The following is a 15,640-nucleotide window of genomic DNA, read 5'->3' as shown; positions in this document are numbered from 1 at the left end:
AATGATTTATTTATTTTATCCAATTGCATGCATGTTTAAAACATACTTATAAAGGTGACAAGAGAGATTTAATCACAATAATTAGGGATGGGTTACATCAAGAAGTGGAAGCTGATCCAAACATGAAAAAGGTCAAGATGAGTGAGGGTATGATGATGAGTAAATCACATTGTTCCAAAGATAAAAAAGAGGTGAGACTATATATAACTACATATGCATATTTAGACCATATCATATCTAATAAACAAGAAAAAAGTAAAATGAAATAGTATATAAAGATATGGATGCTTTCAATTTCAATGAACCCCTTTGATGGAGTCACGTTTCACCAAATGAAGATACAAGAATGGTAAAGCCACGCCACCGCATCCGTTTTCCTAATTTGTGAAAGACCTAATTTGCTTCTCTCTACAACAATTTGTTTTCAAATTAGAAAGGTTAATTTCATTCCATAATGTTGATATCATATCTTCTTATTTTTAAATTTTGTAAAGTTAATAATTGAATTTCGTAATGTTTGTGTATATCTTCTTATCCGTGCAATATGTGTTGCGATAATGGTCTCAATTTATATTAATTGGAAGTGTAATAACATGCAAACCACATCCGACAAATATAGACTATGCTTGAAAGATATGCTCCCTCCATCTCTAAAAATAAAATATTTTAAAACAATGTGAGTTTTAATGTAAAATTAGTAAAGTAAGAGAGATAGAAAGAAAAGCGTGTCTATAGAAAATGAGTCTCGTCTCATTGAAAAAAAAGAAATTTCTTTAAATAGAAGTTTCTATGTTTAGGAGGCGGGGTACTAAAAAGAAAAAAATTCTATTTTTAAAGGATGGACGGAGTATATTATAACAAATATTCACATGATCTGGAGTGAGTAACTTTTTCTCAAACATGATATAAATAATGAAAGGACTTGTTTCTTGTATTCCTTCCGTCCACCAATAAACTTCTCATTTTAACATTTTTGTTCGTCTATCAATAAACTTTCCATTTATCTTTTTACTATTTTTGGTAATAAACTTCACATTCCACCAACTTTATCTCACTCACATTTTATTATAAAACTAATATATAAAAGTAGGATCCACTTTCCACTAACTTTTTTCAACCAACCTTCTACTTCTTTTCGTAGGATCAAAACTCTCCTTATATTGGTGGGATACGAGGGGTATGAAATAGCAACCAAAAAGAAGGTACACTAACTTTAGACACGTAAATTTAAAGAAACAAAGTAATACTACAAAACCAAAACCAAAACCAAAACCAATTACATGTAATAGTCTGGATTAATTACACCATGGCATTCTCGTAATTTGCTTGTCTAACAAGGGCTAATTGAATGCTTCAACTTTATAAATAAGGGATTCCCATTAATTCCGAAGACCTCCCAAGATAGCAGCAGCAGCAGCTTCATCTCTTCCTTCCCCTTCTCCACTCCAAATTTGCAAGTCAAAACATATCCTAACATCAGAGTTGTAGACAGATAGAGAAGATGAACTCTGAACATCATCTCATTTCTCACTACTATCCTGACTCCATTTACACCCACTTTGTACCCCAACACGGTCAGTAACTAGTGTCCTATTTTACTCACTTTATTTACATTTTTCACATGATCCAAAATTATTTATTTTACTTCCCAAAAATATTTTTCATGCACATATATATGCATCAAAGTTATACTACTATTTGTCTTAGTGGCAAGCAACTTAGACATTATTGTATGAGGTGCCGAGTTCAAGCCCGCTTGACATCAGTTGTAATTTCCTCCTTTCATTGGAGTTTTTTTTTAAAATGATTTCTATATGAAATGAGTATATGTTTTGGTCTGTGCAGAGGCGGCGTCAAAGCCAAAGGCGCGGAGGCGGAGGAGGAAGAGCAAAGGGTGCGAGGGGGGCGGGGAGGGAGATGGGGTGATGCGGAAGAGGAAGTTGAGTGAGGAGCAGGTGAAGATGCTGGAGGAGTGCTTCGGGAGCGAGCAGAAGCTCGAGTCGGAGAGGAAGGAGAGGCTGGCCGCGGAGCTCGGGCTTTACCCGCGCCAGGTGGCGGTCTGGTTCCAGAACAGGCGGGCCCGGTGGAAGAGCAACAAGCTCCAGGAGGAGTACTCGAAGCTCAAATCCATTCATGACAACGCTGTTCTTCACAAATGCCGCCTTGAGACCGAGGTACGAGTATATCCTGTGTCGTCTTATTGTTATTATGATCACAACGAAGCATAACTCAGTTGGTAATATACTTCCTTTATTCAGAATATGTAATATAGTGTAAAGAAAAAGTATCGTACCTACTGAGCTGAGCTGAATGATTGTCAAAATGTAAATATGTTAACCATAGCTTTTCTAATTATTTTAGTTTATTTTTGGTAATACTTGACAAGTGAAGTAAAATTTTACTCTTTTAAACTATTTTATCTATATCCAACCCATGATTGGCCATTTAAATTCCATTATTCACTTACACTAATAACTAAAAGTGTCATATATCATCAAGAAAAATACTCATTTATTTATTTCTGAGTTATACTACCTCCGACCATATGTCTACCTTTCCTTTTTAGTTTATCTCACTCAAGATGTCCACTTTCTATATTTATAAATAAATTCATCTCTTCTCAATAAAATATTCAACTATTTTTTTTCCCTATTAACTCCTTCTTACAACTACTTCTAAAATCTCGGACTACTCAAGAGTGTGGACCTCTTGAGTCATACGGAGGGAGTATCTGCCTAACAGCTCATGTATGTGTACGAGGAAGTGATTAAAAAGATGCCATATTTGTGTGGCTAGGTGTATTTTGGGGGGTGAGATAAAAGAAAAAAGTAATAAGAAGAGTTGGGTGCATGTGCATGGGTCAAGATGCATGCACCCTACCCTAGCTTTGCCTTGTAAAATCATTAATTTCCCATTTTATTTTTTGAGATACCAAAGAATTGTAGGGTTGGAAAATGTCCGTACCACGTGGTTTAAGGTGGATAATGCTAAGCCGTGGCTCGGTTTGATGCTGCTGCACATGCCTCTCCCTGCCACGTGTACGTGCAGGATCCACCCCCACCTCAACTAATTGTCAGATTATATTCTTCTTCTTTTTTTTTTTTTTTCCAATCTTAGTTAAATGGAATCTACTACTATAAGTCAAGCTCCCAATATTACGTTTCAATATCAGCTATTCACAATTAAAATAATTGTTATAAGTAATTATGGTATCATGGTACAGCTGCTGAAGCTGAAGGAACAACTCCAGGAAGCGGAGAAGGAAATACAGAGGTTGTCGGATGGGTTTTCAAGCAATAGTCCATGTTCATCCTTCTCAATGGAAGCACAACCTTTTCTTGGGGAATTTGGAATGGAAGGATTAGAGAATGTGTTTTACAATTCAGATCAGAACAATGGAATGGAGTGGGATAATCTCTACTATATGTAATTAGGACTAGTAGTAGCTAAGCAATTAGAATTGGGGTTATATATATTAGACAATTCAATATGTAAATATTATTAACTCTCATGTAAATTAAGCCCTAGTTTTATCCGTTTGCTTTATGGATAGGTGTTTCATTTTCAGTAAGTACTGGTCAGTTGCAACACAATTATTACTATTAATTAAATGTCACTACCATAACTTGCTTTTTTTGACTGCTAATGTTGCCACTTTGTCGCATCTCTTGCCATTATTCTGTTTTTCTCTCTCTTATATATCTATATGTATGAAGAGTATCACACAAAACTTTTCCCCAAAAATGACATGTTCTGATCCTTTGTCCTTAGTATTATTGATGCGTTTTACTATAAAAAAATACTGAATATAGAAAAATAATCGTCATAAAATATTAATGGTACGAAATCAGGGTGTCTCCGATGGTTGAAACGGTGACCGGGAACTACCAATATGGGAGAGAGAGGAAGGAGATATAATTTGCATGAATTCATTTCATAACAAACTCAACTAATTATTCATAGTTGATGCTCTGGCTTCTTCTTAGCTCACACAAGGAATTGAACTAATTCTAATTTGGTAGATAACTCCCTCTACTTCACGCACATGTTTGTTGCAGAGAGTTATTGTATATATAGAGAGAGCATAATTTCTAATTCAGACATAAAAGAAAGTTATTACTTGCAGAGAGTTCATTGTACCAGATCAATAACATAGATCTGCATGTCATCATTATTCATAGAGAGGCATTTAGATGAGGAATGCGATTCACGCTCGACACTCTTTTATAGGCAGCCATGGACCAAAATAACCTAATTTGTTGTCCTAGTTCCCAAGTGAAGAAACCACATTCTGAATTTTAAAATAATCTAATCAGCTACTCCAATTGAGCAGTTGCGCCTGTCATGACTAATTTCACAAGAGCGTAGATGATTAGATTCGCAATCATCCAGCTCTTGGGTATCAACCAAGAAACCAGGACACTTAACTAATTAGGCGAACACTTCACACAGTCCACATGCAGGTGCTTCCCAGTGAGTGATTTGGGTGTCTCAGTGAATTGAACGTGCTACAACAAATGATGCATCCACCTAACATGTTGTCACCTTTGTATTTAGTTGTTGCCGTTGCATGTGAACACAAGAGTCTCCACATCTTCCACATTCCTCATGTGGACTCTCTCTTCAAATACTTCATTGTATCAACCGGCTATGTTGTTGAGTATTCGTGCAAAAATCAACAAACACTTCCAATTCACATCTACGCATGCTATCAAACATTAATGACATACATACATATAGTACGTCTCCATATAATTCAATTTGTATGATCATACATGTTTATACCAATTCTATCACAAATTAAATCTACACGTTTATCATACGAAACACCACAATCAATCCGTTTGAAAATGGCAAATCCTATGCAATCACTGACGCCGAAATTATATACTACCCAATATAAATTCACACACCACCTCATAATACCTGGATTGACATAAAACAAATAAACATTTCTCTCTTATGTTACCAGATTCAACAATCACAAGTTTTTAACTTCTGAAAATTCATCTTTGAAAGCAACTACATCATTCCAATATTCTAATGCCAATAATAATTATTGAAACGATCTCGACTCAAGCACTAATCGGTTCAGTAGCTTTCTCCAGCCACTTCATCTCAGGAGTATTCAAATGTGGCGCGAGGATTTCCCTGCATTTGGTGTGGTAGCTGTTCAGCCATTCGACTTCTTCAGGCACGAGGAGGCTCGTATCGATCAACTTTGTTTGATATGGTGCCTGATTCAATAAGGTATCATTTGTCAGTATAGCCAACCAGGAACACAAGATTCAGCTAAGAATTTACCTAAAACAATTTTAGAAGATTAAATCTTCTCTATACTATGAGCGAAGTTGCTTTAGAATGAAATAGGCAAACTAGAGAAGGAGGCAAATAAGAACTACGTGTTAAGTACTGGGACTAGGATGGACTTGCTGAATAGTCAAGGTAGGCTACAACGATTGTTGTCCTATTGTTTTCTTATAGTATCTCCGTAAATAAATATATATTTAGTCTATTACCACGTTTTTCTTCAATCAACTAACTGCAACTTCTCTCATGCCTTCGCTATTTAGAATCAAGCACCAACATGAGGGATGGATTCTAATTGTTGTATGGACAAAACCTCTCTTAGCACTACATTCACCACATTCCTAGCTTTCATGAGTTCAAACAGAGTTCAAATGCATCGAAGTTTATCTGGTATATGTAGATGGAAACTTACCCATGTAATATGCTCAAACGACAAGTAACCCTTGTCACCGAAATTGAATTTTGTATCTGCTTCTTTTACTAGAAGAACATTTTCCAATCTTATGCCAAAGTTTCCATCCTCATAATACCCGGGTTCTGCAAAACCAAGTTAAAAGTCAACAAAGAAAAATGACCTTTTTAGATGCAGACATTTTTAGAAAAATTGATAAAGCTAGTTATCGAGAAAATACCATCTGTCACAGTCATTGAAGATTGTAATGGCACATGCCGAGCAGGTGGCCTGAAACTGATTTGATGAGGTCCTACATAAAGAAAATTTGGTGAATTAGGTTACACGATATAATCAAATCTTTATTTTAGTACTTCTAATACCAATTGATGCACAACTGTATTCTAATTAATTGCAGTGTAAGCAGATGTATAGGTTTGTGAGGTAACAACAGAAAAGTCTGACAGTTTCTTTGTCTACATTGTTCACAAAACAGGGGGAAACATTTCCAGAGTTGTCATATGAATAGTCCAATATCATCACATTACAAAATGCATATATTTTGCACACCTTAAGGTATGAGACATATAAGCGGTCGGTACGCAAGAGTAGTTATAGTTGAATAGAATTATGATGTGAGATAAAAGAATTATTAATATCTATGATGGATATTATAAGTACTATAATAGTACAACGTAGTAATGAAATGAAGAAACTGAATAAAATTATCTTTTAACCAAACCATCAGCCATGATATGTTACTCATTCCATCCACCAAAAGTACAGCACATTTGATTTGCACAGGTTATAAGAAAATGGTTGGTAGATGTAGTTTGAGTGGATAGAGAGTATTTCTAAGACCCTTCTTGGTATGATGGAACGGATGACGGAATGGAATGGTGATTCCTACTTCCATTCCTTTACTTGGTATAATGTTATGGAAAGCTCATGTGATGGAATGGAAATGCAAAGGACTTGTCATTTCAGTTATATCTTCATTCCATTCCATCATACCAAGAAGGATCTAAGATTCCTACTATGTAGAAAAAGTGTGGTTTTTTTGGTAATAAGAGTATATGGAACGTTAAAATATAAAATAAAGTGTAGTGTCATATTTTTAAATGGAAAGTGCTTTACTTTTGGGTGACACCAAATATAGTAATTTTCCTATGCTTTTGGGGAATAGAGGGAGTATTATATTTTGAAAACATAGTTATTCAATATGATAAAAAGTTTGCCCCATAAACACTTGAGAACAATGAGTCATCTAGTAACTATATTACTAACGATGAGCCAGTGAGACAAAATTTCCAGGAAGTGTATTCATATATTTTAGGTAGGTTTTATAAGTTACTGTACATTACACACTATCTCAATGATACGAAGTTATGGATCTTTAGTGGGACTGTGCATAACTTATTAAATGTACACTAGTTATAAGACTATTACATCTTCCAAAGACCCATATTTTATTAGAAAGAAGAAATATCGTCATTATATGCTTGTTGGTTTTTAAATGATTATAATTCTATCTACGAGACTACAACTGCACATTTGCTATGTGTGACATCCATTTTGAGAAAGTCATAAAGATGTAGGTTTGAGAGAGAATTTAGTATCTCTATTAAATGGGACATGATACAGATACTTGACCGTACCTTCATGAACATTTAGGTAAGAGCCTATCCCATGACCAGTGCCATGCCTGTAGTCAAGACCATACTTCCACAAAGGAACACGTGCAAGAACATCAAGTACATGACCTGGAAAAATAAAAGCGACATAAAGAGTTCTTGTCATAATTTCACCAAAGCCAAAAGCAACTCAAAGATTGAATTTTTATCTCATAACAGTTCATAATCAAGAATCCTAGTCCAATCCAAACATCCTGAAGCTCACAGGTAGTATTCAAAACAAGATAAACTACAAAAATCGATAGCCAATGAATACAATATTTACCAGTGGTTCCGCTTGGAAATCGAGCATTTCCCAGGCCAATGTGGCCCTTAAGAACCTACAATTATTAGAGAGCAGAAAATGAATTCAGATTAATACTATTTTTCAATATAATAGCAAAATTTCTGTATTTGTAATGCATTAAAAACTGAGCCAAAGCTATTATGGGTTGTGATTTTCCAATACCAATGACAATTGACAAAACATTGTGAACCTTCTCTTCTCCTCTTAAGTTTTAAGAACACATAGTATTCTAGAATTTCTAACTATATAGGCTCATGAATTTTCTAAGCAAGTACAGTTGTACCTCTTGTCATATTTGTTCAACTTCATGCAGATAATTTTAGCTCCCTAAAAATATTGCTCAAACCTTAACTTGCTTGCTTAACTCAACACATATGATTAACCAATCACTCATTTTCTTGTCACAAAGTACTGAACACAGAGGCAGTACATGTTTAGTCTGCATTCTGCAAGGAATATTATTACCTCATTCCACCACAAACATGTGAACACCAGGAAATCCAAATTAATTTGTTCTTAAAGTACATAAGTATTTATGAATGATCACACTGCATACCGCGGTATAACAGGCTTTCTCATGTGAAGTAGGCTTTCCAAAATGGACAGTCCGGGTAATGTCAGTTGTTCCATCTAGATACTTTAAATACGAATAAGATCAGTATTAGTATATGTATAAAAAGAGAGGAATTTTAGATATTAGTGTTAGTAAATAAAGATGCAGAAATGACTAAAAGAAAAGCATAAGATACTGAGAAGGCAGGTGATGCACCTGTGCTCCTGAATCACAAAGGTACATCTGATTGGGGTCGAGTTCGGCACATGTTTCTGGCTCTGGATTATAGTGGATGATTGCACCATTTGGGCCAACTGATGAGATAGTTGGAAAACTCAACCCCCTAAAATGCTGTCAATTAAATACAAATGCAGTTACTGAGGAAAGTTATTCAGATTCTCAACTTCTAGAAACTATTAAAATTGATATCAGGATAACTAATCGGTTTTTGACAAATTTTGCAAATAAGTAGTACTAAAATCCCATTTAGATATTTTGGACCCATATCTTTGTTTTTACAAGATACTATATCTAGATATTACTCCCACTGTATCCATCACTTCTTCATCTACTTTTCTTATATTCAAACAACTTACTAGTGAGAATCATATATATTCATGAGAATTGGGAATAATGCATAAATACAAGCTAAGCAAGCATACATAGGAGATATCAAATGAGTCCCTTTCTTTTTTATCATGAGTGTGAGTCCCATATTTATTAGTGCACCAAACAAATAGATTTACTGAATCAGATGTATAATTTGCTGAACTAAAGAAATAAAATTTACCTAGGTACCTAGGTTCGAATCCTGAGGTAACGATTTTAATTTGTTTTTCTAGTTCCGTAATTTATACAGCTGTTTTAGTAATTTTATATGTACGATGCAGTAGTAAAAAGGGACTCATGGACTCATGATAAGAATGAGACTCATAATAACCAACCCATGTATATACATTAATATACTCCCTCCGTCCACAAAAAATAGACTAGTTTTACCATTTCGGGTCGTCCTCCAAAATTAGACTAAGTCTAAATATGGAAAGTTTTTAACAAGTTACACACTACTAATAATGTAGACCCCACAATCCACTAACGCTACTTCCACTACCTTTTCTCTCTCTCTCTCTCTTACTTTTTCTCATCTCTCTCTCACTTTACCAATTGTGTCATTTACAAGTTTGTCTATTTTTTTAGGACGGAATGAGTACATTTAAATTATATAGTCACTTATCATTACATAACTTCATATCTTTGAATGCTAGTAGAGGTCCTATTTTGACCATAACCGTCAAAATAGGACCTCTAGTAGCATTCTATGATGTCGAGCAAAGAAACTATACTGAAAGATTCATTAATGATTCCTCTTAAAAGATAGTTAATCATACCTCTTTAGATGCACGGAATTCCTCAAGTTTATCACTTACAGACACCTCAGTGAGTTTCGTTGTTCTCCTTCATCAAGATAAAAACATAATTAAAAAGAATAGTTATTATGTTGAAAAATTAGTGTCTGTGCAGTTCTAAATGTACACATATTCCAAGAAAAAGTTAGTAGATCCTGAACCTGAGACGAAACTCTCATAATTCGGTTATATTCTGCTAAGAATGCAACGATTTTTGCAATAAAGATAACTTTTGATCAGATCTTTCATGTTGACTAGATGTTTTATAGACATATGCGGAAAAAAATATAATATTACTTAGTAATGTAAAAAAAACATGAGAACAATTTAAGCCCCATAATATAGATAATTTTATTTTGCATGATACGTGATAATTTAATCTTCTAATAAAATTCCTCTTTGTTTCCTTCTAACCAAGAACTCTTTCTATAGATGAGCATTACCAAGCTGTGTAGAGCATAACTCCATCCTGAGCTCACCACATTCAGCTAAAGGTAGTACTTGAGCTAATTCATTCCACTCAAGCTTTAGCTTGGGCTTAAAAAATGTGCTAGGATTCATTTCAGTTTAGTTATGCACTCCTAAGCTCCTATTGTAATACTCCATCCGTCCCCAAAGAATATGCACTTTGGGTTCGGCACGGGTTTTAATGCAAAATTGATAAAATAAGAGAGAGATAGTGCGAAAAAGTAAATATAGTATTGTTAGTGGAGAATGGGTCTCACCTCATTAGAGAGAAGAGGGTTTCCAAAATTAAAAAGTGCATATTCTTGTGAGACGACTAAAAAGGAAAGAGTGAATATTCTTGTGGGACGGAGTACAAATTAAGATTAACAGCTTCATGACTATTGAATAATGGGCATTAATAGGTCAGCCACAGAGAGTTTCCACAGGTGAACTTCGTGACACTCAGCAGTTTTTTGGAGTCAAATAAGGTTTGAGAAAAAGTACCTAGAATAACACTAATTACGAAAGAGATGACTTGAGGGAAACAATTTCAACAGTATAGTATATCAGGAGAGGAAGACCATATCATTTACCACGTGAGATATGCAAAGTTGCAAACAAATGTGACAAAATCCATTTTTTTATATTCACTAGGGAAATAAATAGTACGAATAAAACTTACAGTTGAACCTTATCGTTGACCTCGCTGCCGATAAAGTAACCAGATGCTCCATAAATTTCCTGCATCTAAGTGTAAAGAAAAGTAAAACTGATGTTTCCTGTCAAAACATAATTCTTAAAGATTCCAACCCATTAATTGAATAAAGGAGATATATATTCAAAGAAATTATTCTGATTTCTGACACAACTGACAACTCAATAAAGTATTCTAGTACCATTCCCAATTATGAAACTAGACACTTGGAAGGCGTTTAGCTAAAGTGAAACTAAAAAGTAGAATGAATCCAGCAAGAAATGAAATAGTCTTAGTATCCAACTTCAAGTAGGTAATTTTTTTACCTGTTTATCCAGCCAAATAAGATATTGTACCACAGCAGCCCCATCACGTATATGTGCATTCTTCAGTCCTTGTATCTCAACAGGATTCTGCATGTATAAGAATTGCAATAAGTAGATTCATGGGGCCAAAGCTTCATACAATAAAAAGTTCAGACTTTCAGAAACTTATTAAGGTGCACGGAATATAAAGAATCATTTCTTCGCACAACTAAACCTCAAGCTCTAAATGAGGCTTAACTACCACTAACCTATGAGTAAAGATAGGTCAAACAAGGTAAAATGCTATTCCAAGAAAAAAAATAGCAGGGAGAACAACTGAGTAACTGGGAAAGTAGATATCTAAAACCTGCAACATTGCATATCCCATCTTTTAAATTTATAATTGTGAACTGAACAGCTGAATGGTGGTTGGTGACAATCATTCAACTATTAATTGCAAGTATCTCAAATTGTGAACATATAATAATCAGCTTATACACATGGATAGTATATTCTTCAAAAATGACTCTAGGAGACGAAAGTATGATGAACGGTGAACAATGGAGCTAGATATATTACATGCATTCTGTAGAAAAGATAACACAGCATACCACATATCATGGTACTAATGGGAAAATTACTGGAAAGTAATAAAAGCTTGTGTATCTCAGAGAGAACAAAATACCTTAAGGGATTTCGCAAGGGCCAAAGGAGAGGATTGCAGGAAAACTTTATCCTGGTTCAGTTTTGAATACAAAGCAAAGCAACACGTCCCAGGATCAACCCATATGAGGTCATTGCTTTTCTCTTCTGCAGAATTATTGGTAGCATCAGAACCCGTCTCTGTGGCATCACTTACCATTTCTTTAGCTTTCTTGGCAGACATAAGCTGGTCAGATGCAAGTAACACTGCATCGGAGCTCACTTCACTGTAATCACGTAACTCAATACCATTTTTTTCCATATAAGACCCCACCTGCAGATCACAATTCTCTAGAACTTGAGGCCAAGAAAACTAAATATGAAGGGGACGAAGTATTACTCGAACTGTATGCATCCTAACCTCAGAAGACACCTTTCGTTTGTCAACGTAAAAGAAAGCTGCAGTTAACGTGACTATAGCAAATGCATGAACAACAGGAGAATAGGAAACATCAGAACCACGAACATTGAACAGCCATGCTACCTACATAGTCACAGGAAAATAAGAAACATAACATGATTCTAACAGTACATAGAATAAAAGTAAATGCTGAACACCCAATATGGCCAAACTGCATGAGCTTGCCTCATCCAATGCAGAAAGTACTATAGCACGGGCTTTTTCTTGCAGAAGCTCTTCCCTCAACTGCTTCAGCTTATCTTCAACAGAACAACCAGAAAACTTAATTGGGTGCACAACAACAGGATTTGCCTCAGGTGGGGGACGACTAGTCCAAACTTCATCTACCAAGTTAGTAGTCGTTTGGATCAATTTTTGTTGCTTCTTAGCAAAAACACTCTCCCACTTATGTGCAGTATCAACTGATATGCACCAAGGATCAATACCAATAGCAGCATCAGTTGGCAGATTCTAGTACAGCATATCAAGGTTCAGTTAGTTGGATCAATGAGGAGATTTGCAAACAAAAAAGGAGCAGAAAATGCAATAAAATATTTGTCACATGATCGACAGGAAATGGTCAATTAGTATAATGATCTATTACCAATTAAAAAGAAAAACAAAACATTACAAATTCAGTAAAACGGCCAAGAATGCAGTGTCCATATATTCTTCTTTTATGTATTACAAAATGGTTAAGATAAGATTATTCAGATTATTGTGCTACAAAATGTGCTTGCTTGATGGAGTCATATAGGGTGTGATTTCAACTCTCACGTCAAACATGGATATCATACTAAAACAAATTTATCAAATCCACAAATCACAGAGTCTCACATCAGCCATCCAGACATCAACAGCTGGGTCCTCTCCTGAACGCATGAGCTTCCACTCATTTGTAAGCTGCTGTTCTGCCTGCAAAAAATACCTTCCATCTGTCCAAAGTAAAGCCTCATTTGCTGTTATAAGTGCCAATCCTGTACACATCATTTTAAGAACAAATGTACTTCGTTAGAACTTAGAACCAAACAAACAATAATTATATGCAAATAAATACACAACTGGCATGTGCTACCAAATTATGGCACAAAATAATAGTACCATCTGCCGATATTCTCACCTAAATCAGCAATGCTCTAAAAAAAATCAATCCTGATTAGTAGTTCTAATCCAAGAAAGTACTTGTTCACATAATTGACGGAAATTGAGAACAATCACAGCGGATTAATAGCTTGTGTTGTATTTGGTGAAAAGCAATAATAATCAGTTTATTAATCAGATATGAAGAATCATCCTCATCAAACCAAATGCACAAGGTAGTTCACAAAATGTAGACATCCAAATTGAAAACAGAACTAAGTATTTCACTCCCGATCGAATCACAATAAAGGAAATAGAGCGAATTGAGAAAACTCAAGTCTCAAGGAGGCAATAACTGATAAGAACATATCCAAAACAGTAACATACCAGCGCTTCCGGTGAAACCAGACACGAATTCGCGCCGTTTGTCCCTCGCGGATACGTATTCGCTCTGCCAATCATGTAATACAGTCAACGTCGGAAATCGTATAGCGGAAAATTGATCATCCAGTTAATTGCGCATGATAAACAGAGAGATACATGAATCAATAGCAAAATCAGAGCGTAGAAGTGTGTGCGGTCAGAGAGAGAGAGAGACCTGGTGATAATCTTCGGAAGGAACGACCAGAGCGTCAAGTGGAGGGGAGTGAGAGAGCATGAGAGCGCGGAGAGCAGCCGCCATTTTCTGGAAAATTTTTGCTATTTTGAGGACTCAGTCTGACTGGGTAGAGAAAAATGAATCGGAGGAGAAAGGGTGGAAGAAGATGATACTGATTTTATCGATTACAGTTGCGTAATTAAACTGGACTTTATTATTTTATTTTATTTAATAAATCATTATTGTATTATAAAAATATATATATCCTCGTCTAAAGATGAACACTCACAAATTCACTCTATAGGAAATTATAAAAAAACGATTTAATGAAATATTTAAGATTTGAGGTGTACGTTAGTTATTTATTCTATATTTTTCGCTTATATATTCTACTCCATAATTAATAAGGCAAATTTCAATCAGTACTGATTGCAAATCAATTCGATGGAAATTTTATAATACTGAATACTGATGTTCAATTAGATAATAACACATGTGAAGGTAATTCCAACCACAAATTTTCAATTAGTCCATAAAAATGAATTTTATTTCATTTTTGTAGCATAGCCCATTGATTTGTCTCTATCTTTAAATCACATTACTTAATTTTGGAAAGTAAAATAAAGAGGGGAGATATGAAAAACTCATACTTATCATCACATTAAATATTTCACGTATTTGTAACTTTTTTTCATTTTCTTTTTCTTATTTATGATATTTTTATTATTAGATTAGTTAGTTACCGCACAACAATATGTCACTATTTTAAAGGATAGCAAATTATAAATTTATAATTCATGGTTACAAGGAGCATATAAAACTGCAACTTTGAAATATGGTGTTGGTGTATTTATTAATTTTATTTCATAAAAAATACTCAACTTTCATGTTGGACTTGTTGAGTGCATATAAGTTTGATATTGTGCATTTTGATTTTTGACAATAAAATGAATTTATTTTTGGGCCACTTCCAGGAGATTTTAAATTAACTGTAGTTGGATGTTATGGAAAGAGGTTTGAACCCAACATTTAATTTTAAATTAAGAGTTCTTCAATTTCCATTTACAGTTTATGCTCGTATCATAGAGCTTCTTCAATTCATCATTGATAGTTTATACTCGTATCAAAGAGTTGTTTTTTCTTCATTGAAAGTTTAGACTCGTTTCAAGGAGCTCTTCATTCATCATTGAAAGTTTAAACTCGTTTCAAGGAGTTCTTCAATTTTTCGTTGACGATTTTAACTCGTGTCAAGGAGCAAATTTAGACAGTTTTAACTCGTGTCAAGGAGCCAATCTAGACAGTTTTAACTCGTGTCAAGGAGCAAATTTAGACCGTTTTAACTCGTGTCCGGGAGCTTGTCTAAACAGTTTTTACTCATATTTAGGAGCTATCTTAGATAGTTTTAGCTCGTATCCAGGAGCCATCTTAGATAGTTTTAACTCATATCTAGGAGCCATTTTAGACAGTTTTGACTCTTGTCGAGGAGCTTATCTGACAGTTTTTGCTCGTATCTAGGAGCCATTTCAGACCATTCTCGGTCCATTCCAAACTCAAACTATGAGTCCATTATTTTCATTTCTTTTCTTTCTTGAGCCTAATAACCACATGGCCCAAATTTACTTCTCTAAAAATGAAGACGTGAAACCATCAGTCTCCTTTATGTTCCTTCATGGGTTTTTTCCCCCGGTGACATACTCTCAAACCATGCCACCTCCGCCGAGTTATTGCCGAACTCCGTGGTGAGAATACTTCTCTAACAATACTTTTGGTCGTC

At 34.9% G+C, this 15,640-nt stretch overlaps 2 protein-coding genes across 3 annotated transcripts; one reads left to right on the top strand and one right to left on the bottom strand.

Moving 5' to 3' along the window:
- The first annotated feature begins 1,409 nt into the window (after positions 1-1,409).
- LOC121770570 (homeobox-leucine zipper protein ATHB-21-like) lies at positions 1,410-3,571 on the top strand. The gene is made up of 3 exons (XM_042167305.1): positions 1,410-1,574; positions 1,846-2,174; positions 3,224-3,571. The coding sequence occupies exons 1-3, from the start codon at positions 1,502-1,504 to the stop codon at positions 3,428-3,430; spliced, it is 609 nt and encodes a 202-aa protein (XP_042023239.1). The 5' UTR covers positions 1,410-1,501; the 3' UTR covers positions 3,431-3,571.
- Positions 3,572-4,931: 1,360 nt separating this feature from the next.
- On the bottom strand, positions 4,932-14,047 carry LOC121771791 (aminopeptidase P1). Of its 2 annotated transcripts, none has more exons than XM_042168671.1 (16): positions 13,867-14,047; positions 13,656-13,719; positions 13,026-13,165; positions 12,375-12,659; positions 12,150-12,272; positions 11,772-12,062; positions 11,108-11,194; positions 10,770-10,834; positions 9,623-9,689; positions 8,451-8,585; positions 8,238-8,318; positions 7,661-7,715; positions 7,360-7,464; positions 5,943-6,014; positions 5,723-5,847; positions 4,932-5,237 (listed from the first exon to the last, which is right to left on the bottom strand). In XM_042168671.1, exons 1-16 carry the CDS (start codon positions 13,948-13,950, stop codon positions 5,076-5,078), a joined length of 1,941 nt encoding a protein of 646 aa, XP_042024605.1. In that variant the 5' UTR covers positions 13,951-14,047; the 3' UTR covers positions 4,932-5,075. The 2 variants fall into 2 exon arrangements, with proteins under 2 accessions (XP_042024605.1, XP_042024606.1); XM_042168672.1 differs by having other exon boundaries at positions 10,770-10,828.
- Between the last annotated feature and the right edge of the window lie 1,593 nt (positions 14,048-15,640).

This window comes from Salvia splendens, chromosome 16 (assembly GCF_004379255.2).
Source record: "Salvia splendens isolate huo1 chromosome 16, SspV2, whole genome shotgun sequence".
NCBI classification, from domain to species: Eukaryota; Viridiplantae; Streptophyta; class Magnoliopsida; order Lamiales; family Lamiaceae; genus Salvia; species Salvia splendens.
Note: the sequence above shows the minus strand (reverse complement) of the source record. Positions and strands in the feature narration are given on the sequence as shown.